This window comes from Dryobates pubescens, chromosome 6 (genome assembly GCF_014839835.1).
Source record: "Dryobates pubescens isolate bDryPub1 chromosome 6, bDryPub1.pri, whole genome shotgun sequence".
Taxonomy (NCBI): Eukaryota; Metazoa; Chordata; class Aves; order Piciformes; family Picidae; genus Dryobates; species Dryobates pubescens.
In genome coordinates, this window is record NC_071617.1 from 27,774,860 (window position 1) to 27,802,804 (window position 27,945).

General features: G+C 41.9%; 2 protein-coding genes across 2 annotated transcripts; both read right to left on the reverse strand.

Annotated features, from left to right (window-relative positions):
- Positions 1–378: 378 nt before the first annotated feature.
- On the reverse strand, positions 379–3,081 carry TTLL2 (tubulin tyrosine ligase like 2). The gene is made up of 2 exons (XM_009906329.2): positions 2,915–3,081; positions 379–2,003 (listed from the first exon to the last, which is right to left on the reverse strand). Exon 2 carries the CDS (start codon positions 1,993–1,995, stop codon positions 391–393), a length of 1,605 nt encoding a protein of 534 aa, XP_009904631.2. The 5' UTR covers positions 1,996–2,003; positions 2,915–3,081; the 3' UTR covers positions 379–390.
- A 3,060-nt stretch (positions 3,082–6,141) lies between these two features.
- UNC93A (unc-93 homolog A) lies at positions 6,142–25,364 on the reverse strand. The gene is made up of 8 exons (XM_009906328.2): positions 25,209–25,364; positions 22,306–22,487; positions 21,488–21,717; positions 18,459–18,584; positions 15,052–15,269; positions 13,801–13,936; positions 11,850–11,981; positions 6,142–6,427 (listed from the first exon to the last, which is right to left on the reverse strand). Exons 1-8 carry the CDS (start codon positions 25,293–25,295, stop codon positions 6,162–6,164), a joined length of 1,377 nt encoding a protein of 458 aa, XP_009904630.2. The 5' UTR covers positions 25,296–25,364; the 3' UTR covers positions 6,142–6,161.
- Between the last annotated feature and the right edge of the window lie 2,581 nt (positions 25,365–27,945).

Here is a 27,945-nt window from a genome sequence, read left to right on the forward strand (position 1 = left end):
GAGTGCATGTTGAATGCTCCCTGGTGTCAAATAATCAAGTCATAAAGCCATAATTAGGAGAAGAAAAGTCATAATTAGGAGAAGAAAAGAAGCAACAATCACTGAGAAAGTAATAAACAAAGCCTGGCATTTCTGAGGATGTTTTGAGAAATCCAATTTCCATTTTTATTCTGGAATTACTTTAATATTACAAGAATTTAAAAATTAGTAGTTTAATTAAAAAAATAATCTTGTGGTAATTGCAAAATTACAAATTTTTAATTGTGCATTTTTTTTTTTCAGATACCTCTTTTCAATGTCAGTGTACATCTACTTCCTTACAGCTAAAGTTATCATTTATGATATGTCCATATAACCTAACACCATGAAGTTACACAGAAGCTAAATGGCCTACACTTTCCTTTGTGTTCTGCTATTGTGATGGTAACTGCTCACTAATTTGCTTATTTCCTTTATGATGCTCTTTATATTTGTCCCATCCCTGGAAGCTTGCAGAACAGCTTCATTGAAAGGAAAAATTAGGACAAAATCTCCTACACGGGGGATTGGCCTCTGGTCTTTATCAGAGATGAAATATGGGCACGTGGTTAACTTGTAGTTGCAAAGATCAGGTGTAGGTAACTGGTGGCTGAGTTGGGCAGACTTGTGTGGTGAGACCCCAGTTCCTAGGGGTTGTTTATTTTCAGTCTCAGCTTTTGCAGACGTTTTTGGCATGTTCATTTTTTCCCGCAGCTGGGAAGTCAGTGTTTTTCTTGGATGTGCTCTGGCAGTTTTCCTGGTCAGGGCAGCCACCTTATGAATGGCAGGCTGCACAGAAGAAGCAGAAGTACATTTTTGGCAGTTGAGTAAGCAGGAAGTCTCCTTGGTGGCACTTTCACCAGCTGTGCTCCACGGCATCTGCCTTCTGCCAGTTTTTATACCAGCCACTTGGTTATGCCTGAAAGAGTCAATTTGCTTGTAGTTCAGCAGTTCAACAATATCATGAAGAAGTTTTCTTTTCACAGTGTCATCAATGGAACAGTCTAAACACAAGGCTGGATTGTAGTTGACTTCCAAAAGCCATGGCTTGAATTTGTCATCAATCAGGATGTCAAAGCCAAGGAGCTCAAAGCAATTGGAAGCCACTGGTAAGGGCGTTACAGCAAGCAGAGTGAGAATCACTATGTTATTGATCTTCTGCCAGAGGACTATGTCATCAACACCAAATATTCGAAGATAAGAACGAAATTTGCTGAATGTCCATTTGGAGCCACAGCCAATCCCTTCCTTATACTTTTTATACGAAGCTCCATATTTGTTGATGCTAGTGTTTGTTAGGTGGGCATAGACATTGTCCAGAGAACCAAGATCGAACTTTTCAGTGGCAAACCTCACCAGTCCTTCTTCATAAGTGTAAATAGTGAGGGGGCAAAAACTGGTGACACACACATAAAGACGCAGATCCAGTTTATATCCTGAAATAAGCAAGGGATTACTAATGTACTTCTGGACAATGACTGTACAGTCATATGCTAAGTCTTTAACATCTTGGAAAATGAGTATGCCCCTTCCACGGGAGAGATCTACAGGTTTGCAAATCCAGTAGCTCCTTCTTCTGCCTCCTGACTGTCTCTCCTTGCTATATTCTGCTATAAATTTGACATAGTCTTTAGGCATGATGAACGCCACCGGACTAAATTCATACAGTGCTGATCCATATGCTCCTTTCATACGTTTCAGGTGCCTTGCCAAGTAGTCTTTTCTGGTGATCCGAATAGCTTCTGGGTAATGGTTGAGCCTCTGCCATGGTTTAATGCCGTGGTGGTCTGTCATGCAGAAAGGTGAGTTCCGCCAGTACAAGTTCCAATCTGCATCATCTTGCTCCTTTTTGTCAAATTCAGTCCAGCCACGTTCCAGTAAAACCTCACGGACTATTGCAGGGACATTCTCATGGAGACGAAACACCAATGGCCTCAAGATACCTCTTGTATCATAGTCATTTGCCATCACTTCCATCTTACTCTCTGAAAGAAAAGAGAATCATCGGCCACAACTGCATTGTGTTTAAGCTGGAAGATCGTAAAGGGGAATCAATTCCAGATAGCTGTTAAAGCAGCACAGAGCACTGACTGTTGCAAAGTTTTATATCTCCATATTTTATTTACTTTTTCATTGTGGTAGTTCACTACAGCAGTAGCTGTCCCAAAGTTTTTGTAATTATTGGATACTTGGGAATTTTTGCTTCTCTTTGCAACTTTCTTCAGCTGAGTCCTGAGGGAATTGGCTGATGTGGTTGCCAGGCCACTCTCCATGATATCTGAGAAGTCCTGGCAGCCAGGTGAGGAGTACTGCATCCAGCTCTGGATTTTAGAGAGGCTGAGAACCAGGGCAGTGGTGTTAGAAGTATATGGCTACTTTAACCACAGGTCTGAAGTGCATAGGTGAAAAATAGCCATGGACCATCTTATATCCTGTAGTGAGAGAATCATTGCCTACAAGTGAAGGAATTTGAAGCAAGCTTTGGTTCAGGACAAAAGGAACAAGGCTCCTATTGGAAAGGGACTTTAGGCTTCACAATGGGTTGAGATTGTGGTCAAATTTTGAATTTCTGTATACAATTACTTTTTATCTTCCAAAGTAATATGTAATTCTATAGTCCAACAATTGTATGTACATTAGTATATTTAGTGATGTCTTACAGTCAGAGCTGCAGTACCCTTCCATCTCAGGTTTAAACTAGTGTTGGAAGGGAGCAAGATCTATGCTGCACTGTGATTCTTTCTCTGAATCCCTCTCAGATCAGATTTCCTCCCTGTACAGAATACAATTGATTTCTCCTTAGTGAGAGCTTTCCTTGGCTGAGGGGTTTATAAAAAACAGGAGAGAAACATGTTAAGTAGGTACTGACATTCAGTCATGATGCAGTAGGACTTACATAAAATACCACAAAGGGGAAAGCAGTCTTGCTGCGCCTCTTGCAGTTAGTGCTTCTTTTCAGACCCCAGGTTGCTGGAGGGTTGCTGTTGACCTTGCACACAAATCTAATGGGTGGTCCCTGGAGGTATTTGTTGTCTCTGCTCCCACCTTCCTTCCTGTGAGTTGTTTTTCCTGTCTGCTTATTAAACAAGCACCATGTTATATGTTAAAAAAAATCCCAAAAACTACTATAAAAAATCGAACAAGTTTCATGGTAGCTGGTTCAAATCCTATGGCACAGATTATTAAGTTAATGAAAACAAAATGATGTAACTTAAAAGTAGCCAGGCTAAGCATTTGGATAAGTCAGTTTGTAGACTGCAGTTAGCTTTGTATTTTCTGCAACTCTCAACATTGATAGTAGCAGTGTTTCAGTGAAAGGCACTGTTGTACATGAATCTAATGCATGGTAAACTGCGCCATCACGGTCTCCTCTAGGCAATTATAAATTAAGCTGTTAGTAATGTCTGGACAATGAAGCCTTCTTTAGTAGTTAATTCATATCAGCTTCTATTAATGCAACAACTTTCATACCTCTGGAATTCAGGGAGTAGTTTACAGGAAACTGGCTCACCAAGACTAGATAAAACAAATGCCAAATTCCCTGGCAATTACAGTCAAAGAAGATACAACATTTTAACTAATAAAGAATGCTGACCCGCATCTGAGGAAGTCATATCACATACCAGCAGCAGCTCTTGAAGTGTGCTTATGAAACTAACTCTAGGATTAGGCATTGGTTTAAATGAACACACACAAATTTCACTCACTTTACTCTATAAATGTGTGCCCAGATAAACGCCCATCTCTTCATTAGCCTGCATTCTCCTAGGGTTCTGTACTCAGCCCATTCCTTAGTAACTGAAAAATGCACCCACATGCTTACAGACATCCTTCTATAATGCAAACACTGCTACGGCTGTCTCTGATCACACTCAATGCCCACCTACCTACCACAGCTGCTGACTGGCACCCAGAAGCAGAGACCTCCCTGAAGCATTACCTGTGACCTCAGGCTCCCAGGATGTACAACTGAATGGATGCCAGGGTGGCAGACCTTGGCACCAGCATCCCAGGGTAAGCGCTCACGTGAAGTTGGCCTTCGTGCTGGTCTTGGTACTTCCAGTTGCTTAGTTTTACACCTACATGAGGAAATATGATTCCTAATGGTTAGGCATTAAAGTGTGTGTGTGCCAAGTTAATGTGGAATGTCTCAGCATAATTACACTTGGCAAACTGACTGTCTTTCCTATCATCTTCAAGCTCTCAGGGTTACAGATCATAACCTGGGTCTGGCTGCTGCTTGCCTTGGAATTCAGTTTCAGAAATAAGCATTGCAATTATTTCTTGAGGTGATGGTTTCTGTCTAGTACACCATTGAGGTTTACCCCATCTGTCCCAGCCTTCGAGGCTTGGGGCTTGTAACTCCTGCAGCAGGAGGGTACGGGGCTGCAGACAGGGCACAGGGCTACTCGCTCACACGGGCACTCCGCAAAAACAGCCTCCAGCGCTCTGACGGCACACGGTCGAGTCTCAGCGGGAAGATACGGTTAACACATCAAACAAACGTCCCTGAAGGCGCAGGAGTGAGGATCAGCTGGCGCACATCGTACTCTAGTAGCAGAACAATTAGTATTTAAAGCCACGGTCGCTGGGGTGGGGACCCATCTGAGTCCCCCCCGGCCGCACATCGTACCTGGGCCCGACGGAACCGTCTGCTGTGGCTTGCCCAGCTGTCCTCCCGGACTGCTGCAACCCGCGGCGAACCCCGGCCGGAGCAGCCTGACGAGGCGCGCGGGCGGCCCTTGGGGAGCGACGCGGCCCGGAAGAGCGCCGGGCGCCGCGCGTCGTTGCTAAGCGATGGGGAAGAGCGGGGCGAGCGCCCCCCGCCCGCTCTCCTCAAGGAGAGACCAGCAACGCAGCCGTGGGGACCGGCAGAGTTCACTTACTCTGCTTTTCTACTGCAAGGGGCTGCGGCTATCTATTGTTTAAACCGCCTACACCATTTAATGTGAGCCTCTCAGGGAAGATGCACACCCAGGGCGCCCGGAAGGCCCAAAACCCATCAACTGCAGCTCTTCCGTGTCGCTCTTTACCTGCTGCCCTTGCTCACTGTCTTCTCTTCTCCCTCAAGCATCGGAACGTGCTGCCGCATCCCCACCGCCTGCCCAGAATGGGCCTTCGTCCCCGCAGGCTTCATAGAGCCTTGCACAGGCAGAAACAAGCACAGGTGTCCTGGGATCTGGAGATGCCATCTGAGGCCCTGCATGTCTCCCACCTTCTGTGCCTGTATTTTGAGACCTTCCAGCTGCATGTGGCTTATGCCATAAGACACCATGAGATTATGTGACTCATAAAAGCAATTACTTAATTCCTTAATATTAATGGAACCTGACTATCTAATGTTGCAGATGAATGCAACAGCCAAGGGGGTCTCCAACACCTACACCCTCAGCAGATGAGGTGTATGACCCAGCCTCAATCCCTTTGGAAGAAATAGCTCTGCTATCCTTTCTCAGGGCCTGTCCTCCTATCTGGCACAGGTGGCCCCTCACTCAATGACATCATTATCTGCATTGTCTCATGGTTCTCTCGTGTGAAGGCCTGACTCTCCTCCAGTACCTCTGGAAATGCACAGTTTTGGGACCTCAGTTCCCTGAGAATAACCAAGAAACACAGGGCATTCAGTAAATGAGTGTTAGCAGGCTTTGTTACCCATTGCCAGATTGAGTGTTCTTGAAGGTTTCAACCATGTGGCTGAGGAGCGATTCATTTGGCTACAACTTCAAATGATTCCATGAAATGAAGTTTGTTGTCTGAAGTCAGCTGAGCAACCCCGGTTGCTGTCATCTGATTTTGCATGTGGGCTTTCAAGTTTGATTGTAAAGCTATGGTATTAAGTCTGAGGCACAGATACAAAAGATATGAAGACTTTAAGAGTTTTGTTTACATTTATTAAGACTTTATTAATTTTTTAAAAATAAAAACATTTTTTAAATAAGAAGATAAAATAGTTGGTCATCCACAGGAAAGGGGGAAGTCAGATAATCTTCCCTTATAAAGTCAAAAGAGATTTTTACTCCTAAGGTATTTGCATTATACAGGCATTGAAGTCTGATCCTTTACCATCTATATGGTGACGGTACACGTTGCAGCACCCTTGGGTATATGCCTCAGTTTGCCTCCATCATTCTGACTCTGTTGGATTACATGTGTGTTTCCTGGGTGAGTGGTCCTACATTTTCCTTCTTTGTAGCAGGAGGTGTCCCAGGGGAGCTCTTGGCTTTGAGGTATTCAACTGCTCCATATGTCACCATTGACAACACAAGCACAGACAACAAAATGTACAGTTTAATGTAGACTTGCAATTTGGTGCTATAACCAAAGGCGATGACAAATCCAAGTGATTCCCAAAGACGGTAATTTGCAAAGGCAGCCTCTTTGTGTTTCTCAAATAAAATGCCATAGAGTCCTAGAAGGAAGGAGAGATGCACCTTGTGAAGATTAAGTCTGCAACCATACATTTTCTGCAAAGGAGAATAGATCATAATGGGGAAGATAGACCCTCCTTCATAAATATCAGAGAAAGGAAAACATAAGCTTTGCCTTAAAATATTCTTGTGCTCCTGTAAGTTGTTATAAGTGAAATGACAGAGCAAAAATGACAAAATAGAGAATATCAGAGAAAAGGGAAGGAAAATGGGAAGAGGAAAGAAAGAAAGAAAGAAAGGGTGGACTCTACTGAAGTGAGATTAAAAGAAGTTTATTTTTCAAACTGTAAGACAGAAAAAAGAAGGTTTTTGCACTGACAAGTATAAGTAAGGAGGAAGAGGAGATGGCCAACAATGGCACTTGACATGTCTCCACATGTAACTATTGAGAAGGTTACCTGTAGTAATGTGTGCTGTTCATACTTGTCAATCTAAGAAAAAAAACCTGACCCAAATTACTTAAATCAGACAGTTGAGGAGAGCACTACAACTATGCTCAGATTTAATATGCAGAGGAGATTTTTGTCAATGAGATAACCAGGTTTTCAAATTTTCAGCTTCTGGACAAGTTGACAAAAAGAATATCCTTGATATATCACAGTATCACAGTATCACAGTATAACCAAGGTTGGAAGAGACCCTAAGGATCATCGAGTCCAACCTGTCTCCACAGACCTCATGACTAGAGGTTCTGTATTCAGAACCTTTTGGCAGCAACTGGAAAACTTGCTTTACATAGATAAGGTGATGATCCTAATGCAGTTTTGTTTACTGTGAAGCTCCCTCTGAGTTCAGTCAGCTGCACATCCACACCTGTGAGATCAGGGAGGGGTTCCCAGCCTCTGCTCTGACTAGTGTGGCACACAGGGAAGAGGAGAGAGCTTGCTTTCCTTTGGGTGCTGAGCCAGCATCAATGATGATAAAGCAGAGGGCATTTTCACTGACTCAGCTATGGTGTTCAGGGAGTGAAGGGTAGGAGTATCATGAACCTTGACTCTTCTTACCCACTTCTCTATCAACCAACATGTGTTTAAAATATACACATTCAGCCAAAAGGCACAGAGAAATACAGAATTCTATAGAATTCTGGGTAGACTCAACTAACTCTTCACTTTTGTTAAGAAGGAAAGGACCTGGGAAGAACTGAAATAACATTGTTTTGCTGTAGTCTACCTGATTGTTCTATGCTACGCAATTGTTATGCCACAAGTGCAGTTATTACTGCGGAGTTATACTGGCATCTCTGTTCAGGTTAGCTAAGACAGGGGACACTACTCACTCAAATGAAGCAGCTTTCACTCACAATAAATGAGAACATGACTCAGCAACTGTAAGCCTATAAATCCTCTAGGGGGAACTGCAGCATTAATATCCACAACAGACCAAAGCCAGCCATCTTCAGTTACGCCCAAAGCCTTAACTATGCAGCACTCTGATAAGTATAGTTTGGTGGCTAATCTATGGATGCCCAAGCAGCAGTCATGGGAGCTTGCCAAAGGAAGGACCTAATTCTGTTTTAGAGATCTTGTCTCACCACATAGCTTTTGATACTTGGAATTTTTCCTGTGATGTATATATGTATAAAACTGATGAAGGGCAGAAGGGATTTAGTCTTAAATGGGCATGTCAAACTGAAGATCCTGTTTTGTGATGCAGCACATCTCTGATAAGGTTCAGTGTCAACACTGTTATAGTCTGACAATGTGACATGACTGTATGACTTTATAACTAGGAGTGGTGAAACAGCTGAAGAATGTACAAGAAGAAAAATACTCTGCAAGCATAAAAAAGTTTGGTTTTCCCCAGATAAGCACAAACATTACATTTTCACAATTATCCTGCAGTAATCTGAAAATGGAGCTGACCTATTACAGTGCTGTAATAGAAGTTGATCTTGTCACGTAGCTGCAGAACTCACTCACCATCAGGTAAGCCTGAAGCATTCTCCACTGTCTACGTCTCACTGGGGAGTTGCAGCCATTTCCCAGCCACTTTCTCTGGCACATAGGTCCTTTCTGCTTATCCCGTTTTTCCTAATGTAGTCATCAAGTTCATCTTTGTCAGGCACACAAGAACATGCTGAGGAGATGTCCTCAAAGGACATCTGGAATGTGTGTAAATCCCTGGGAACAGGGTGCAGAGAGAATGGAGCCAGGCTCTTTTCAGTAGTGTCCAAGAAAAACGGACAAGAAGTGACGGGCACAAATTAAAACACTGGATTCCCTCTGAACATCTGGAGAAACATTTCCACTCTTAGGGTGATTAAATACTGGCACACATGGAGTCTCTCTCTCTGGAGATAATAGAAAGCTGGCTGGACATGGTCCTAGGTAAGTAGCTTTGCCTGGATGGCTCTGCTCGAGTAAGAGGGTTGGTCCAGGTAATATCCAGAGGTCCCTTCCAACCTCAACTCTCCTGTGAGTCTAAAGGAAGCCAAGTGTCTTAGGGCAAGGCACTCTGGAAAAGCGGAAGGCAGAATAAAGGGCAGGTCCCTTGTCCCAGTGGAAGACTAAGATGTGGCTCTGAAAATTTTCCTGATGAACAATCAGTTAGACTGTGGCTGAGGAAGCAGGAAATGAAAGAACAGATTTACTTTAGGGAGTGCAAATCCTCACTGATGTTGTCCTTCCATAAACCTGAACAATGAGAGCACTGATTTAAAGTCATATCAAAGGCTTGAGGCTGTAGGTTGGGATGAGAGAAGATAAAAGAGTGTTCCTTAATGCATGTATTAGCTCTCTTCTAAGGGGTATTGAGCTGGAGGAATAGAGAAGTCTGGCTGGTCAATTCCTTGTGTGTAGAGGTGGGGACTCTACATGTGCTTGAAAGGAAACAACTATCAGTGACTGTGATGTTTTCCCTTTGGCTCTCTAGGAGGAATATGATAATTTATCTAGTGAATTAAATCATCTAAGCTACTGAAACAACCAGAGAAACCAGGGGGAAGGAGGTCAAGACAGATCACCTGATGTGGGCCCAGATGGGCTAGTTCTGTCAGACATATATTTCTATGGCATCTGCCAAATATGATTTGGAACAGAGGAAAACAATATTGATTAGATAAGAGGCAAAATATGGGAACAGATGGGAGCGCATTTAACAGTTTTACTAACACAGGCTACACCACTGATTTTAAATGAGTATGACTTAGAGTCAGGGGCAGAATTTACTTCAAGTCTTCACAGACAATAGCTCTTTCTTACCATCTCCTGCATTTTAAACTCTGTCTTTAAGCTCCACAAGAAAACTACCTCTATTTTCAATTGAAGGATTAATTTAAATAATCCCATACAGAATTTGGTTTATATGAGCTCAGTATTTGAACTGTCAGTACATAAGCATTGCAATGTATCACAAATCATAAGTGCATAAAAGGTTCATGATGCTTTAGATAAGAAGTCCACTGTATACTTCCAGTAACAGACTCCTAACATAAAAGTGTAAGAAATGAGGCAAGTATACTTTGATCTTTCTCTTCCTCTTGACTCTACTAATGAAAGACAAAGGGAATTTATGAGTTTGAGATTTTCTCTGGACCACTAGGCTTTAGCAGCCCCTGAGACCACTTTACCCTGAAGTGATGTAATTCCAGCTTAAAAACATGTACATTTTTGGCAAAGATTGCTATACTTTGATTATGCATTTTGTGGGGAGAAAAAAAACCCAAAACAACAAACCAACCACATTTACTTTCATTTCTCTAAAGCCTGCTGCCTGATAACTTAATTAAGTGCCACTTGTTCAGTTATTAAGAAAAATAGGGAATTTCTAATCACTTTCTCCATACTGTTGTCTTACTGCTTTCCTTACTTATGGTTTGCCCAAGCTAAAGAGTGTTCTAGTTTAGTAGTCTTCTAGTGGAAGTATTGCATGACTCTGATCCTTTTTATTGCCTTGTTATGCCTTATCATGTTGGATTATGATTTTTGAAATGGAGCAAATAGGAACTTCATGGAATTACTTGGTTGTGTAATGTTGCTTTTTGTGGTTTTCTCCTTCATTTTTTTATTCTTATAACCCCTAACAGCCAATTTGCTGGTTCTTTTGTTGTTAAGCTTTGAGATGACTTTCCGTCCAGAGTGAACATAGACTTAAATGTATGAATCTTTAACTTAGTTTTCTAGTTTTCTTTGAAATATGTACAGTGGTGGTGAATGATGCCACATCCAGCTGGCAGCTAGTCACTAGTGGTGTCCCCCAGGGATCAGTGCTGGGCCCCATCCTCTTTAATATCTTCACTGATGATCTGGATGAGGGGACTGAGTCAGTCATACGCAAATTTGCAAGTGACACCAAGTTGGGAGCAGATGTTGGTCAGTTAGAGGGCAGAAGGGCTCTGCAGAGGGACCTCGACAGGCTGGACAGATGGGCAGAGTCCAACGTGATGGCATTCAACAAATCCAAGTGCTGGGTGCTGCGCTTTGGCCACAACAACCCCATGCAGAGCTACAGGCTGGGGTCAGAGTGGCTGGAGAGCTGCCAAACAGAAAGGGACACTGGGGGTGCTGATTGACAGCCACCTAAACATGAGCCAGCAGTGTGCCCAGGTGGCCCAGAAGGCCAATGGCATCCTGGCCTGCATTAGGAATAGTGTGGCCATCAGGAGCAGGGAAGTCATTGTGCCTCTGTACTCAGCACTGGTTAGGCCACACCTTGAGTACTGTGTCCAGCTCTGGGCCCCTCAGTTTAAGAAGGACATTGAGACACTTGAACATGTCCAGAGAAGGGCAACGAGGCTGGTGAGATGCCTTGAGCACAAGCCCTATGAGGAGAGGCTGAGGGATCTGGGATTGTCAAGCCTGGAGAAGAGGAGGCTCAGGAGAGAGACCTCATTGCTCTCTGCAACTATCTGAAGGGAGATTGTAGCCAGGAAGGGGTTGGTCTCTTCTTCCAGGCAACCAGCACCAGAACAAGAGGACACAATCTCAAGCTGCACCAGGGGAAAGTTCTTCACTGAGAGAGTCATTTGTCATTGGAATGGGCTGCTCAGGGAGATGGTGGAGTCACCGTCCCTGGAGGGGTTCAAGAGGGGATTGGACGTGGCACTTGGTGCCATGGTCTAGTTATGAGGTCTGTGGTGACAGGTTGGACTTGATGATCTTTGAGGTCTCTTCCAACCTTGGTGATACTGTGATACTGTGATTCCTCCAGAACATTAATTCTGAGTATCTGTTATAATTTTCTGCAGTATTCTCTCTTCATCTTGGAAAAATATGTTTAATGAGTATTTTACTGTCTTATTCCAAACTTGCCCTTATTTCTCCTGCTTTCCAATGAGCTAACATGTTTTGTTTAGATGGTGTCTTAAACCCATCATCAATTTATGCATGTGTTGCTTTATTAACAGAAACATACAGATTTCTGTATCTCTAGAGAATGTATTTCATTGTCACCAGGACTTACCATTAGTTTGTGTCTGCCAAATGGCATCAGATAGGCCCCAAAGAGCAGGGAATATGAAAAATACGGCAAGCTGCTTAGGGTGAGGTTTCCACAGCAGCAGCGCTATTATACAGGCGGTGTTGGTAACCGCGGCTGTTGATGCGGAAAGAAACAAGAGAATTATAAATGTGGTTACAAACAGGACAGACAGTGGTAGGTAACACTTTCAAATTCTTCCCCCAACTGGAGCACATGACAATCTTACAATCTTTCTGTTTCACTGACATTTGCACTGACTGACTTGATATCACATTAAACACAACACAATGAAGTCTTTTGACGGTCTTCAGTTAATAATTCTAGTCAGTGTTCTGAGCTGAGAGATCCTTGGTGCTGATACAGCTGTTAGCCCAAGGGACAAGAACTGCTACTGAGTGGGAGAAAGGGTTGCTGAAATACTTGCAGTCACCATGTGAGGCATGTGGGAAGGGGGAGGAAGCTCTCCTTACCTAGTGTTTAAGCACAGGTTTTCTTTCAGGGCCAGAGCAGACAGCTAAGGATGTCTAGAGGGTCTGGTGATGTTTTGCCTTTCTTTTTAAAAGCAGTTTGGTAAACACAGACACACCTTCACAGGCTGAATTCAACCATTAAACAGAACTGAGAAGTTCAGACATCTTGCATTACTAACCTTATAGTGTAGTAGTAGTAGTTTGTTTTTTTTAACCTGGGTTTCATAGAGTGAGAGATATGCCTGGTACAGACACAGAGACTCTCTAAACTAGTCAGCGTAGCATAAAGGACTGTAAAGGTCTTCTTTCTTGCCAAAATTTAAAATTTCCTATGAAGGAAATGTGTAGAATGCCTAGATGAATGCTGACTCAGTCAGTGATGTTTCTAACAATACAGGTTACTGTGTAGTGGAAGTGAGGTGTTAGTGCACTTTAGTATGCTTAGTGGATACAGTACACAAAGAAAACATTTCTGAAATATTTCTTGTTATTTTTCTGCCTCTATTACTGTGTTACTCATTGGAACAGTGCTCTCTGGAAAGGGAGATGTTCTTAACTGTACACATCTCATGTCAACCTGAAAATTGCCCTAAGTTATTCTAGTCTGACTTTCTTTTTTATTTTTCTCCATATACAACAAGTAGTGAAAAGGACACCAGGACAACCTTTAAAAATGTTATTGACATTCCCAGACTGGTTGCTGAAATTTCCAAGTTTGCTGTCCCCTGAAACTTCAAATCAACAGTGTATCTCACAAGGTTCTCAGCTGCTTTTGCTCCATAAAGGTGAGGAGGTTTCACCCCAATAGAGAAATCCTTCTCACGTATAGTGTAGGCCTCAACATCTGTATTGTAATATCATTTATCACTGGTTGCATTAGAGCTATAAAGCATCAAAACTTCTGAGTAGATAGCACTTTCAAAACCGGGGTGAACTATGCCACCAGCAAAATTATGTAAGGCAGTTATCCTAATACAGTGATTAACTGTGCTGCCTTTCTTCTCATGAATGAAGTTTGCCTCCAGACTGACTCTGGGTTTAGTTGGCAGCTGACAGCAAGCTCTTTCTCTGTAGTACCTGCAGAGGTGGGGAGCACTGGATTTGATATATTACATGTCTCTTCTCCCAGGCAACCAGCAGCAGAACAAGAGGACAGCTGCACCAGGGAAAGTTTAGGCTGGATGTTGGGAGGAAGTTCTTCATAGAAAGAGTGATTTGCCATTAGAATGGGCTGCCCAGCAAGGTGGTGGAGTCACCATGACCAGAGGTGTCTAGGAAGAGACTGGATGGGGTGCTTGGTACCATGGTTTAGTTGATAGATAGTGGTGGATGATAGGTTGGACTCAATGATCTCAAAGGTCGCTTCCAACCTGGTTAATTCTATTCTATTCTGTTCTGTTCTATTCTATCCTATTCTATTCTATTCTACTCTATGATAATTCCTTCAAGTGACCTTTACATACCTAATGAAAATAGAAGTTTTCTACCAGTGAACTGAGAGATCTTTCCAAAGAGCGCAGAGCAGAGGGAATTTACTGCTGAAAAGCAGATCATCGTATAACCGACGTAACGTATCCCCAGGGCACAGGTCACATACGTCTGGAAGAGAAGAGATGAAACCCGTTTTCTTCAGTGAAAATATGCAGCTAAGTTTCAAGGGTCTTAGCCTGAGTATTCAGCAATTACCCAGCGTGGACAAGATAAAGGGAGTACAGCTGCAGAATTTGCTGAAAAGTCCCCTAGTGTATTGGCATAGTTGGCCTTCAACAGCAATATTCCTAACCCAGATCCCAAGCAGACTGATGCCATGCAAACAGAGCAGTAACAAGCAGAAGAAAGCAGAATACTGCTCACTATGCAAATACAACTCCTGGAAGTGGCACTAGGAAGTGGCCCTTCTTTTCATAATCCAAGACATGAAAAATGGCAATCAGCACTATAGTCATTACAGCTCCCAAGAAATGAAGAGTACCTCACCTATAGGAGCATACAACCAGTGGAGGTGGCCATGGAGTGTCCCTTTCAATCAATTCAAATGCAGCAGCAGGTGCACTATTCCATCTGCTTATATGCAAGTTTTGAAAGCTTTAGTGTCAAATAAGCAGCTCAGGAAGATTGCCCCCTTTCTTTGGAGGGTTTCTCAGTGAATGTCTGGAGAACACACCTGTTGTGTGTCTTAAGTTTGTAGAGAAACTGGAAGAGCAGAGCAGGGGGTGGAGGATGTTGATCAATCTGTAAGGGTTTGAACCTGTTGCACTAGTGACTGGTAGGGGCTTTCAGCCAGACACGTTGAGGATTTGCTGTCTTACAGTAGAGTTTTTCAAAATAAAATATGTGATATGTGTGCTGACTTGCACTTCTACAAACTCTGGGGAAACTGGAAGGAAGGAAGATATAAAAGCTTTGCAGACTTCTGGCTGCTCTCCCAGTTTGCTATTTACAACGAGCTGAAGAGTTTGAACCTGTAGCTCTCTGCTGTGGCCTCCACTGGTGAGTTTAGCTCTCTTCACTGTTCTTTTTGAGGCTGTTCCAAAGGACATATTTACTGCTGGCCTCTGCTGTTTGAAGATGTCACTCAGAGTTCATTCAAGTAGAAGTAAGCAGTAATTTAGCAAACCACAGATCACCACTGAAAACATCTTAATTTAAATACAGATCAGATGCAATAGACACAAAGGCACACAACCCAATCAGAAATAGATTGTCATCCACACCTTTGTGTAGTCACCAGAGAGAAATCCCTGTTCAAGCCCACTGTACATTGTCAGAGGGATTAGAAGACACTGCCTTTTGTCTTTAAGGTGCTGGAAAGTTGCTAGGAACGTAGACCAAATGGATGGTGTCTCTAGTATTTCTTTCTCTGTTTCTGCTTGGTCAGATTTGATCTGGTCCAGAAATATAACAATCAGCAACACAGCTAGCACACCACTAGCTGCAAAAACAAAACAAAAAGTTCATGAAAAACTGAGGAATGCTGGAAGAATGATGGGAAGTTGCTTGCTGCTGTTATTGTTCTGACTTAGTGTTTAGCTCTCTGTGGGATGTTTTGGCAGATGCCTCTGATTCCGCTTCAGTGTAAAGGCCATTTCTGTGTAAACAGTAAGGGCCTGATATACATTCACATCTTCTTCATACAGCTGTGAACCTCACAAATCCTCTCAGCTTAACTGTCACTGGCCTGTTGTGACAGCCGCTGGGCCAGCTGCACTGCAAAGGGTGATCGCTCACCATTCCAGGGCAAGCCAGGGGTCGCAGGGAGGGAGAGCTGGCCAGAAACAGCTCCCTCGGGAGCTATCAACATGCTTTAAATCAACACAAGAGAGGAATATTCACGTTGAGTGCCAAGCTTTTCATGCGGATCTTCTTTTAAAAGAAAAATAAAGGGCTAGAGGCTGAACTGCTGCCTTGGATCCCAGAGTATATTGTCTTTTCTGGTTTTGGGGGTTTTTTTGGTCAGCTTGGAGCCATACTTTGTACAGCTTTGAACCTATAATTTCCTGGCAGAAGCAGCATGTCAAAGAATATGTGAGGCAGGTAATCAAAAAATGGTCATGTATGTCTCGGTCTAGGTTTGTTGCTTGTGAAGGGAGTCAATAAAAATGTTTTCTTGTTACAAGACCTTAACTGTGTCACATAATATATATGAAACAACCACAGATTCACAGCTGATTACTTCATTACAGATGCAAGGTGTGATTATATTTCCTCTCCTACTTACATTGACTAGAATTCCATCCATGAAAACAAGTAGAGTTGAGAGTAAGAGGAGAACCAAGTACCTCTTCCCATCCACTTTGCCATGTTAATCAACTCCTGTGTTACTGTGCATGGGCATTCTCTTTGAACTTTTAACATCCAAATACATTAGCAGATTTATAGTAAATTACCTCAGGTTTTAATTGCTTATTATTTCTCCTTCATGTCTCCTAGAATGAAATTGTATTCTCCAGTGTCCAGGTTCTCCACTGTAGCTAAGCTGTAAACCCTTCATGATGTAAGTCATTTAGGGCCTGGAGAATAAATCTTATGAATAGTGACTGAAGGAGTTGGGGCTGTTTAGTTTGGAAAAGAGGAGGCTGAGGGGAGACCTCATTGCTCTCTGCAACTACCTGGAAGGACATTGTGGAGATGCTGGTGCTGGTCTCTTCTCACAGGTCATTAGTGATAGAACAAGAGGGAATAGCCTCAAGCTGTAACTGGGTAGGTTTGGACTGGACATTAGGAAAAAAAATTTTCACAGAAGGAGTGGTCAGGCATTGGAATGTGCTGCCCAGGGAGGTGGCTGAGTCAGCAAGCCTGGATGTATTTAAAAACCATTTGGATATGATGCTTGGGGATATGGTTCAAGGGTGAACTTTGTAGAGTAGGGTTATCATTTGGACTTGGTGATCCTGAGGATCTTTTCCAACCTGAGTGATTCTGTGATTATCAATTCTACAGAGTGTTTGTTAGTGCTTATGGGATGCTTGCAGGACATATATGAGTGAGAGCAGGACATTCATGTTTACAGGAAAAACATGCTAACAAATGTGTCAAATTAATCAACATCAACTATAGGAGATATGTAACTGCATGGCTTAATAATGGTTGGTATGAACATAAATAGAAACATCTACAGTTGAGAAAAACTAAACAAAAGACTTATCCATTATTGTCTCCATGTAAGATGAGCAAAATATGTATTCAGCAATCAAATTAGAAGAGATGTTTAGAAATATCTGTGAGTGGAATATCTAACTATTTGGCTTCCCTCGAGGTTGGAAAAGACGTATCTTTCATTGAGAGCTTAAAAGAAAAATGAAACCATACTAATATGGGGTCAATAGACAGCAGGGTTGCATTCATTTTGCATGAGCAAAGCCTGAGGGAGTGCTGTATGTGTTAGTCATCAAATTTAAATTTAAACTTGTGAGCCAACCTAGCCTTTAGCAGAAAGGTATTGGCTCCAGCACATTCTGGAAGGGAAGTGAGGGATATTCTTTGTGTTTTCTCACCAATTAGGAATGGAGGTTGGGGAAAGAGGAAGGGTTTGCTGCCCTGCCCCTTGTCTAGTGAGGGCTGGCCCTGACCAGATCACATACTCTCTGAGTGTATGACAAGTTCTGTGCATCTGTCTCAGCATAGAGAGTACACCTATGGGCAGAGACTGCAAAGATATTTTCACAGAGCTAAGATGACATACTGCTTTGACAGATACTTCCCCCTTATCTGTCGAATAACTTGTTTTGAGCTGTTTGAACCTTCCTCACTGAATGAGTCTTTGCACAACTATTTTTATTTTTCCATTTTTTTATGGCATCAGCCTTCCCAGTCTTTCATTGCTTTCTAGCCATATGCAAGGAAGGTCTGTAGCAGCTGTAGTGCCAATTCTCCTAGTGTTTCTCTTCACATTCATCTTTCATACTAAGGTATTAGAATTCAAACAACAAAGCTGAGAATTGACTGAAGTTGTAAAATCTCAGCAAGGATCCAAAACCCTCTCCCCAGACAAATGCATGTTCTAGGAGACAGGGTTCTGGTCCACCTCTAATTACCATGCACTTCTTGTGCTAAAACTGTTATGCACATGGCAAGACACCAGCCAGTTCTGATAGGCATCCACAGATGACCAGAAGGTGGTGAGTTCAGGCTGGGTTGCTCTTAGCATCTCAGGCCTCTGCATGCATATGTAAATCTGCCCAGTACCATCAGTAACTAGTTCACTCTTGCTGATCCTGAGGATAGTCAATTTAAAACCATCTCATGCGTAACTGGGTAAACTTCTGTAATTCTATAATTGCAATATAGGTTTGCTTTTGTTTGTAGACCAACACTGACATTAGGTGAAACACTTGGGTCACCATACCGAGTTTCAGCTTTATTCCAAGTGAAAAGTGATAAATAATGTCTTTCTTCATCAGAAAAAAATGATACAGCACTGGCACAAGGCAGTTTCAACTGTTTAGGAAGGAGCTGTTTACAGCTCTCACATATCTTATTTCCTTCTGGCAAACTGGATTGAAAGTGGAAATTGGAAACTTAATCTACAAAGTCATGCTAGGTTTCACAAGTAGTACATTCCCCATCAGTGATATTCATTAAAGATTTTGTGGATTACCTACCAGTGTTGTGGATTACTTACCAGTGTAAATCCCTAGCAGAGTATAGATTAAGGAGTTGGAGGGTTCTGCTGACCCAGTGCTGTTAGTGGTATCAGTCATGCAGTCATATGCTCCGCAGCATGCTAGGTTTTCTTCTGAGACTTCCACTAATTCAGTAAGAAGCAAAAGAAAGGCAAGTCAGAGAAGAGGTCAAATTAGTTCATTCTGTATGTAAAGATAAAATGAGAAGGGAATTCAGTGCTCAATGATTGGTCCTGTTTTCAAATGCTTCCAAACTAGAGATGTTTGAATTCAGTATCCCAGTTTAACACATAAAAACTTGGTTTAACAGAAACAGTTGCTCAGGACAGAACACTTAATTGATAGTTTCCTGGAGTCTTGGACTAAAGCCAGAGGCTACAATGTGAATTCAAGTTCAATTTTCAGTATTTCAAGTTCCATTGTGTATCTGTACTGCTTAATCATATTACCCCAGAGGACAGGTCTCTCAGTTTACAACACTGCTGAACTAATCAACCTCAGTTTTTACAGTCAGAGCATCTTATCTCTCTTCAGATTGTTTTTGTATACAGGGACAGAAACCACCTTTATTACTTTCTTTATATCTTATTTTTATTACTTTTTTATAACCTGATTACTCTTTGAGAACATACCTGAAACTGGAATAGTTTGGTTAGAGTAAACCTTTACTTTGTTTAGTCCCATCAGTGTTGCGCCAGCCCATGTGTCAGAGCCATACATATGCCCGTATTCATGCACCCTGTGTGTAATCATGACACCGTGCCCACTTCCTCCAGTACCCTTTCTGTAAATTAAAAATACTATCCTAAAGTGTAAGCCAGAATAAGCTGTGTCTTGGGGAAGGATGATCAAAATACTCATACAATTATTTCAGTGCATTCACTGGAAAATTTGTCACTGGTCCAAGCACAATAAAGGGCAGTACAGTGCACCTTGGCCCAGTCTTTAAACAGGACTTGCTCTGTAATTTTTCAATTAGGGTTGCTGTGTAACTACTTTTAGTGTGTCTTTCCTCATTGCTTCCAATCAAAGCTGCTACTATGTGAATCAGCTGTTTAACTGGCTCCATAAACAACTTAAGGTTCAAGATCAGATAAAACTTCATAACATAAAGAATATTCTTACTTTATGATAGCCAGTGGCTACCTCTACAGAGTTTTGAATAAACAGACCCTCAGCAAAATTGCCGTATGCAAAAGGTGAGTCACACTAGTAAATTATGGAAGAGTTTAGGACAAGCTTTTAATCTGTTCATGCATCATCTAAAGTTGAAGATGCACATGCATTTAGTGATATGCAAGCTGCAATGTGGGGTTTGCTCTGTTCCTCTGGAAATAAGATGGCAATATTGATGTATAAGAAAGGCTGACTCTTGAAATTTACATTGTTTGTTGTCTACTGTTGTAGTGTAGCTTGCCTTGCTATGTTTGGATGCACTTCATGCAGGCACCATGCACATCTGAGTTTTATACATTTTCATTCTGCAGATACATACCATAACTTTCCAACTGTTCAGTGAAATTATGCATTTTAAATATATGAACAGGTTGGGTTGACACTTTTGCTGCACTGTCAGATGAGAGGAAAAGAAGTCAGTGACTGGACATCCTTACCCTCTCACCCCTCAGGAAGCTCCCACTAGGTTAAAGCTGAATCTCACTGAAAAGGCACAGCTGGGAAGCTTATGGTATGACTGCTCATTACTGTTGTGCAGATATATGCAAGCCTTTGGCTTTGAGGGCTGTTCACAGGACACTTCCCAGGAACACAGTATTTCCTGAAATCCAATGTAAAAAAAGAGAGAAAAAAAGAGTATTTTATTCCTCTTATTAACAAGATGTCTGCTGTGAGGCAGAGGAGAATGAAACGTTGCAGTCTGTGCAGACACCACCACTGCACTACAGCCTCTCCCCTGCAAGTGAAACTGGAATGGACAGTCCCTCCCAAAATATTGTGTGGCTCAGTGATGAGGTTAGCAAGGCTCTGTTGCACTTGATACAGTCCTTTAGCATTCTGCTTTGATGTTTCATCTGTTGTTACTTGTATTTAAAGGAAGCATAATTCTCTGTAAATATCACACCTTGTGATTTTCCATAAATTCAAGGATTCAAAACAAAAATGGAAGCCTGGTCCCAACTCCCTGACATTTAGTTTTAACCTAAAACCTATTTGAACACCCTCTAGTGGAGATATTGCTTATTGAGCCAGGAAAGAGAGTTGCCTTCTTGCTATTCATAGTAGCTGTGTATATGGAGAGCTCCTTTGATGATTTGTTCCAATTTTGACAGACTAGAGAATGCATGGGGGACTGCTGTGATAATAACTGTAGCACTTTGAATCTCTAAGGTGATGTCCAATTATTAATTTATCTTAAAAACTGGCCATTTAAAGCTTACACCAGTTACAAGCATAGGAAATGAGGGCAGAACTGTGGAGTGGTTTCTTCAAACTACATCAAGCATCTGCTGTCTGAGCCTGAAATACAGCAGAGGGGCCTTGGCATACAAACTCTTGCCAACAGCTATTTCTATTTCTTCTTCACAATTCTGTAAAGCACTCATTTTCAGTAAGCACCAGCATTAGCATGACTAACCTTGAATCTTTAACATGTATTAATCCAATACTACGAGCTTTATAAAAAGGCTGCTTCACAATTTTGTCTTTTGTTTTAATTCACTTTAAACGGGTGTCAGATGTGAAAGACTGCCAGCAGACTGGCTATGTTTTACAACACAGGAGTGGAATTCAACATTAATTCAATAGGTACCTATTTTTGAGCTAGCTGTCTGAACTCTCTTTAGAGCTGATGAAGAGTTGATAGAATATAGATATTTCCAGAGAGGAATTTAGCCCATCTGTTTCAAACACCTAACTTCAGATGAGCTAAGTCACATCTCAACTGCCTCTTTCTACTGACTATGAAAGCAACTGAGGGTCACCAGCTCAGCTACAGAAATGTGCCTTTTAACTATCTAGAACTAGTTGATGTTTATAGAAAGAAACACCAAGATTTTTAAAGATATTTTACCTGTGGTGGAAGCTTGACTAAATATCAAAGACGAGATAAGATTTCCCCAGATGCCAGAGGACTGAAATATCAGAAAGAAGACCCCAAAGTATTGGTTAATAATGTCTTTTCCATTTTTTCCTGCTTTCTCAGCATAGGAATTGCCAGCAATGGTGAGGTACGTGCATTTGGCAGACCAGAGTGGAGCTCCTCCTAAGCCCAGGATCACAGAGGTGGGGATTAATGTATACCTGCCAAAGAACACTTTGTTTAGCATACTTATTATCCTTTAGCATAACAATATTTTACCCAAAGATTCAGAAGTAAAAAGAATCATCAAGGAAATAGATTTATCCTTTGTGTGCTTCAATAAACCAGTTCCATAGAACCAGTCATACAAAGTTTAGGATGTCCAGTCATTTCCAGCTGTGTCCAGGGGTTAGACCTAGGCTGGCTGGCTGGGTCTGTGTTCATGTGCTTGGTCCTTTTTTAAGTGAGAATTAAATTAGTAATTTATATTCTAAATTAAACTTCTGGGGGTTTAATTGTTTAATTTTTAAATTTTTTTAACTCTGCTACACATGAGTTAGAGAAGCAGCTTCACATGGGCAGATGGATGCATTCCTTCTTTTTGCACATTTTGGCCTCTCTGCTTTACCTCTTTGCTTCACCTAATGGGGATTTATTTACCCCTGTTTCTTGCATGCAACACCTTTTGCATCCAACTTTCAAATCCACCACACAGAGTTAGAGTAAGAATTAAGAAAAAGAAGAAAGAATTTTGCCCTTGCTGATTTTCTTCAACCACAATAGAGAGGATTAAAGTGTTTAAATTGTACCAGCTAGCATAGAAGTTCCCTAAGGAGAATGCGATGTAGCAGCACATAGAGCCTGCAATGGTCCACTTGCAGCCCAGCTTCTTGATGAGGAGTGGAGGGAGGAACATGGACGATAAGATGAGTGCAGCATAGAGAACACTTAGGGAAGCAACACCCAAGCCTTCTTCTGAGTGGAGACTGCTCTGTGTGAATAAAAACAATAGGTGAGAAAAAAATTTGTAACAGGTTTATGGTCCTGTAGTGTACAGAGAGTGGATTCAGGCAGAAATAGAGATACCTGGAAGCTGAGGCTGGGTATTACCAAAGCAGCCTGATTATGGATTTACCATTTTCCTCACAATGATAACCCATTTATGAAAATATGATACAAAACCAGGTGAAGTCTTCTCAGATTCAAAGCTTTGGTAAGTCAGACTTTAGACTATTTAATGTAATTCATTTGAGTTTCCCTTTGAGAGGAAGCTGAATAAGGGATAACCTCTTTTCTTGCCCTTCACTTTGTCTCGGGCAGGAATACCCTCACATCTGCATTGCTAGGGTTGGCTTAGCAGCAGTGTAACATTCTTTGCTTTAGAATAGAATAAAATAAACCAGGTTGGAACAGACCTTCAAGATCATCGTGTCCAACCCGTCAACCAATCCAACACCAGCCAAACAACTAACCCACGGCACCAAGCACCCCATCAAGTCTCCTCCTGAACACCTCCAATGACGGTGACTCCACCACCTCCCCAGGCAGCCCATTCCAATGGGCAATCACTCTCTCTGTATAGAACTTCTTCCTAACCTCCAGCCTAAACCTCCCCTGGCGCAGCCTGAGACTGTGTCCTCTTGTTCTGGTACTGGTTGCCTGGGAGAAGAGACCAACATCCGTCTGTCTACAACCTCCCTTCAGGTAGTTGTAGAGAGTGATAAGGTCACCCCTGAGTCTCCTCTTCTCCAGGCTAAGCAACCCCAGCTCCCTCAGCCTCTCCTCATAGGGCTTGTGTTCCAAACCCCTCACCAACTTTGTTGCCCTTCTCTGGACTCGTTCCAGCAAGTCAACCTCCTTCCTAAACGGAGGGGCCCAGAACTGGACACAGTACTCGAGGTGCGGTCTAACCAGTGCAGTGTACAGGGGCAGAATGACCTCCCTGCTCCTGCTGGCCACACTGTTCTTGATGCAGGCCAGGATGCCATTGGCCCTCTTGGCTGCCTGGGCACACTGCAGGCTCATGTTCAGCCTACCATCGACCAGTACCCCCAGGTCCCTCTCCACCTGGCTGCTCTCCAGCCACTCTGACCCCAGCCTCTAGCTTTGCATGGGGTTGCTAATTTCAAAATTCTTGAGAGGCCAGGGTCCAACTATCCTAATATGCTCAAAGCAGCCTTTTGTAAGTGCAAGCAATCAATTCACCTATGTTGCCAAATGGGACAAATAACATTTTACTGATCTAACAAGATTTTATATTTTTCTGCTAAAAATAGTTCTTTTGTTGTCTTGATACTGTGAAAGTTGCAATAAGATCATCATGATGCTGCTTATCAATGTTTTCCTGTTTCTTTTCCCTAAAAAGCTGATGTGATCCAGGATGCTTTCAGAAGGGGGAATGGACATTGTGGAGAGGGTATCACTGCAGAGCACTGGAGGAAAATGAAGTTGCTGGTATCTGCACTGAATATTTCCAAGCCCTGTGACAGCTGAATGATCTGGCCATGCAGGACCATGGTAGGAGCAACACAGCAGCATCAGTGAGAAACAGGCATTAGGACAGTGATGTGAGGAGGTTATTTGTTGACCTGTATCAACTTATTTGAGAATCAGAGTGCTTGTTTTATAAATAAGCAAAGAGGCTTCTTGATCACAGAGGTGTTATTTATGAAACACCACATGCCTGGTTTTGCCAGCTACAGCTTCCAAAAAGTAGGAGCCAAGCCTCCAAAATCAAACGAGTAGATTAATTTTTACTATAGGGGTTGTTCAGGTTTTCTTGGGGGGAGCAGAATATTGAAATGAATTATGAACGTTTTAAATTATTCTCCTGCATGTTACAACACAATTCTGTCTCAGTCTTCTCTAACTATCAAGACAAAATGGAAAGAGAAGAGGGCTGCTTCATGAATCAGCACCACTCCCTCCTGCAGTGTTAAGGGAGACTTTATGTTCCAGCACTTAACCTGAGTATGCACCATTTCAGAGAGTCAGGCTGACTTAGGGCTTTTTGGGTTCATCTTCCCCTGCCATGTTAGTCTGCCCAGCTTATAATACTTCTACCCATTCTTGGGACTGTTTTTGCAGAACTTCCCTCAACTTGGAATTTGATGGTGTCGATGGGCAGAAACTGCTCAAGGAGAGGAGGAGAGATGTAGAGAGCTAGCAGGGACCTCTTCCTTGTTATTGCAAACATGGGCATCAAATTGTGTATGAAGCTCCACATTTAAAGCATACAAACTCCCACAATGCTGGGAAAATCCTTCCAAGGGTCCTCTTTTAATATCCTGCTTAAAGTTGCTCATGTATGGCTTATATCCATTTATTTGTCATTGGACCAGTGGTTTCCCAGTCTCAGGAGTTCCTCTTTGTGTGTATCTACTCTGAAGTATTCATAAACATCAACAGTAACCCTCGGTCTTTCATTTTGGCTATGCTAGGCAAGCAAGTTCTGATGGTATTCTGAATGTTCAAGTCATTCTAGAAACCAATTTCTGCTACTATATTCTAAGATATTAATGCTAATACAAGCCATAATTGCCTTTAATTTAAAGTGATATTGTTTGTTATTGTGTTATATCATGACGCCAGCAATTATCGCATTAATTTATATTTTAATTACTTAATGGATTTGGCATGTATTTTTATTGTTTTACATTGCTGGGTAATAAGAATAAGATTATAGTAATAGAGTGGGAGATTTTCCACTTACCTGTAGGCTCTGGAGTCCTCCGTAAGCAGTGAAGAGAAGTAAAAATCCAAAAGAAATGACCAACACGTTCTTAAGATTCTTTTCCATGTTGATTCATGCAAACCAAAAGGTGGCCAGAGCTTATCAAATTATTCCAGAGAAGGCTTTGAATTGGAGAAAAACAGCTTATGTTTTGTTGGAAAAGGTCACTTCTCACTGTATTTCTAGAGGAAAGAGATGTTAATTATTTGAAGACTGGCCAATGAACTTTACTTTTGCTGATACTGAAAACTTACTGAGTTGTTATTCATTCACCTGTTATGATTGAGGCAATAAGGAGTGCTCCCAAAGGGCCTTGTTAGATAGGTATTGAAGTCACTTGCAACACTTGGGCCACTTTCAGTATTGCAGTTATACATTATATGGATCTCTCCTATCAATAGCACAGAAGGAAAAAGAAATGCAAGCAGTGAAATAATTGCCTAACATAAAGATACAGTGATCCATGAAGGGCAAAGATTAAAAAGATCATACTGGAATCTACATTAAGCCTATTGCTTAACTTAGGTTACAAAAGCGTACTAGGAAATCAGGTTGTGTTACAGTGTTGTTTGCATACACCAGCTCTGTCACTGTGCAGCATAGCAAACCAAGGTTGCTGGCTGCTTGCCAAGCTTGAAGAGTCTTCATCTGTGGTGACCACTGTGGCTTTGATGTTTCAAATTTACCAAGTCACACTAGTGAAAATAATTTTCCCTAAACTTTCCCATCAGCTGAGAAGCCAAGAAGAAACACAGTTTGAACAACTAAATGAAAATGCAGATTCCCCTTTGTGCCTCTGACCCCTCTCAAAAAAAAAAAAAAAAAAAGGCAAGCAAGCTTTTGTGGGATGTGTCTTGTCCTGCCAGTGCTACCTGGTCCACGGAGTGCAAAGCTTCCCCCTAACCGGTGAATCTTGTCGTGGTTGCACCTATTTTACCCTATTTTCAGAACCTGCCCTGGTGAAGTTGCATTATTTGTTTGTGACATATTGCCCACCCTGCAAGTCCTGACTGAGCTTTTGAATATTCTCTTTTGAGCACACAAAGTCCTCTCTGTCCCTGAGCCTGGCAGAGTGAACAGACCCTTCCTGCAACTGTGGTAGAGGAGGAATCTGAACCTGAGAGTAAAGCATAATCCAAACAAGTCCATGCTATAATGTAAACAAATGGAAGTGGATGCGGTCTGCAGGGTGTCTGTAGTGTCTAGTGGAATGCACAGCTGAGACTTAGATAAATCCCACTAGATGGCACAATTTTGCTTCCCACAGGGCTATTCGAGGGTGAGGGGAAGAAGGTTCGGTGCGTTAAGGAGGTCACAGCTAGTTTCCACTTTGGAGAAAATTCCACTATATGCCTTTTCATTTTCTTCCTTTGTCTGATTATCTTCTTTAATGAAATAACACAGAAAACAGTCTTTTAATTCTCTTTTGTTAATGGTACTCCTGCATTGTAATTCTAGAGAGTGAAATACTGTCTATTTTAGGGACTCCTATGATCAGCACACAAACATTTTCAATGAGAGCACAAGGCCACTCTTGTTTTGCAGGTTTTTTAGTCCTCTACAAGGCTCATAAACCAAACTGGTGGTAGTTCTTCCAATCTTTTTAGGTTTAGGGACTCTTGCAATTTTCAGATGAAGTAACTTCAGAAGAAATTTACACCTGGTGAGAGATAACTTAGAAATAGTCTGCAAAATTCTGAGATTTTGAGATTACAGGTTTAAAACCACTGGAAAAAATAATGAGAAAATGTAAGCATACTGTTTATTCTAAACAGAAGGGTATTTATCACCCACTCCAGCAGAGGGGAGAACCAAGGATAGTGCAAGGAGTACTCAGTTGTAAGAGACTTTATTTAAGAACTCTTTCTTGACATTAGCAGTAAAATAATGCCACTTTATACAAATTGACATTAATTGGACACTATTTTTAAAATGCACTGTTTGATAGGTTATCTGAGCAGCACATCTTCTCTAGAGGAATTCCTAACTCCTAACTCAGTCATATCATCTCAACAGCACCCTGTTGGAGACCATATAGGGAATGGGGTTTATTTTTGCGGAGTTTTGTTGGGTTTGTTTTTTTCTTTACTGATCAAAGACATTTTGTCCTTTTCTGCATGTCTTGCCCAGAACTTTGGGTTATCCAGCTGCCTGGTCCTGAGCCCCTCCTTAGGAATGTGCAGAGTCTTTACCAAGATCTGATAAGGCTGAGGATGCCTTCATTTGGTACCAGGCTGCGGGTGGCTCCTTCAGGCCTGCTGTGTATCAACCTTGACACCTCTTTCATTCCTTCTGCCTAAAACTAAGATTAAGTGAGCCTCCAGAGTTGTGTACTGCATTTGGGCTTAGCTTTCACACAAGAGACTGCAGCCAAGCAACTGAAGTATCTCTCAGAGTGCAGTCTCTCAAAAATAGGAAGTAGAAAAGGCTGGTGAAATTCATTACTCCATCCCACAGCAGATCTCATTTATTTTCCCGTGTTTATTTTCTCAGTGTAAATTAGGGCAGACTTTGCTTAAAAGATTATAGCACCAGAGGCTAATCTTTGGAGTTTGTTTTGCTTCATAATTAACATTTCCCTATTTACTCGTTGCTGATTAAATGTATTGTTTAGGTGGTTATTTTAACAATAACAAAAAAAGCCTCAACCAACAAGAATGCTCACCACAGGATTTTCCATCTTAGGAAGCTTTTAATTGATTAGTGCCTTGCTGCT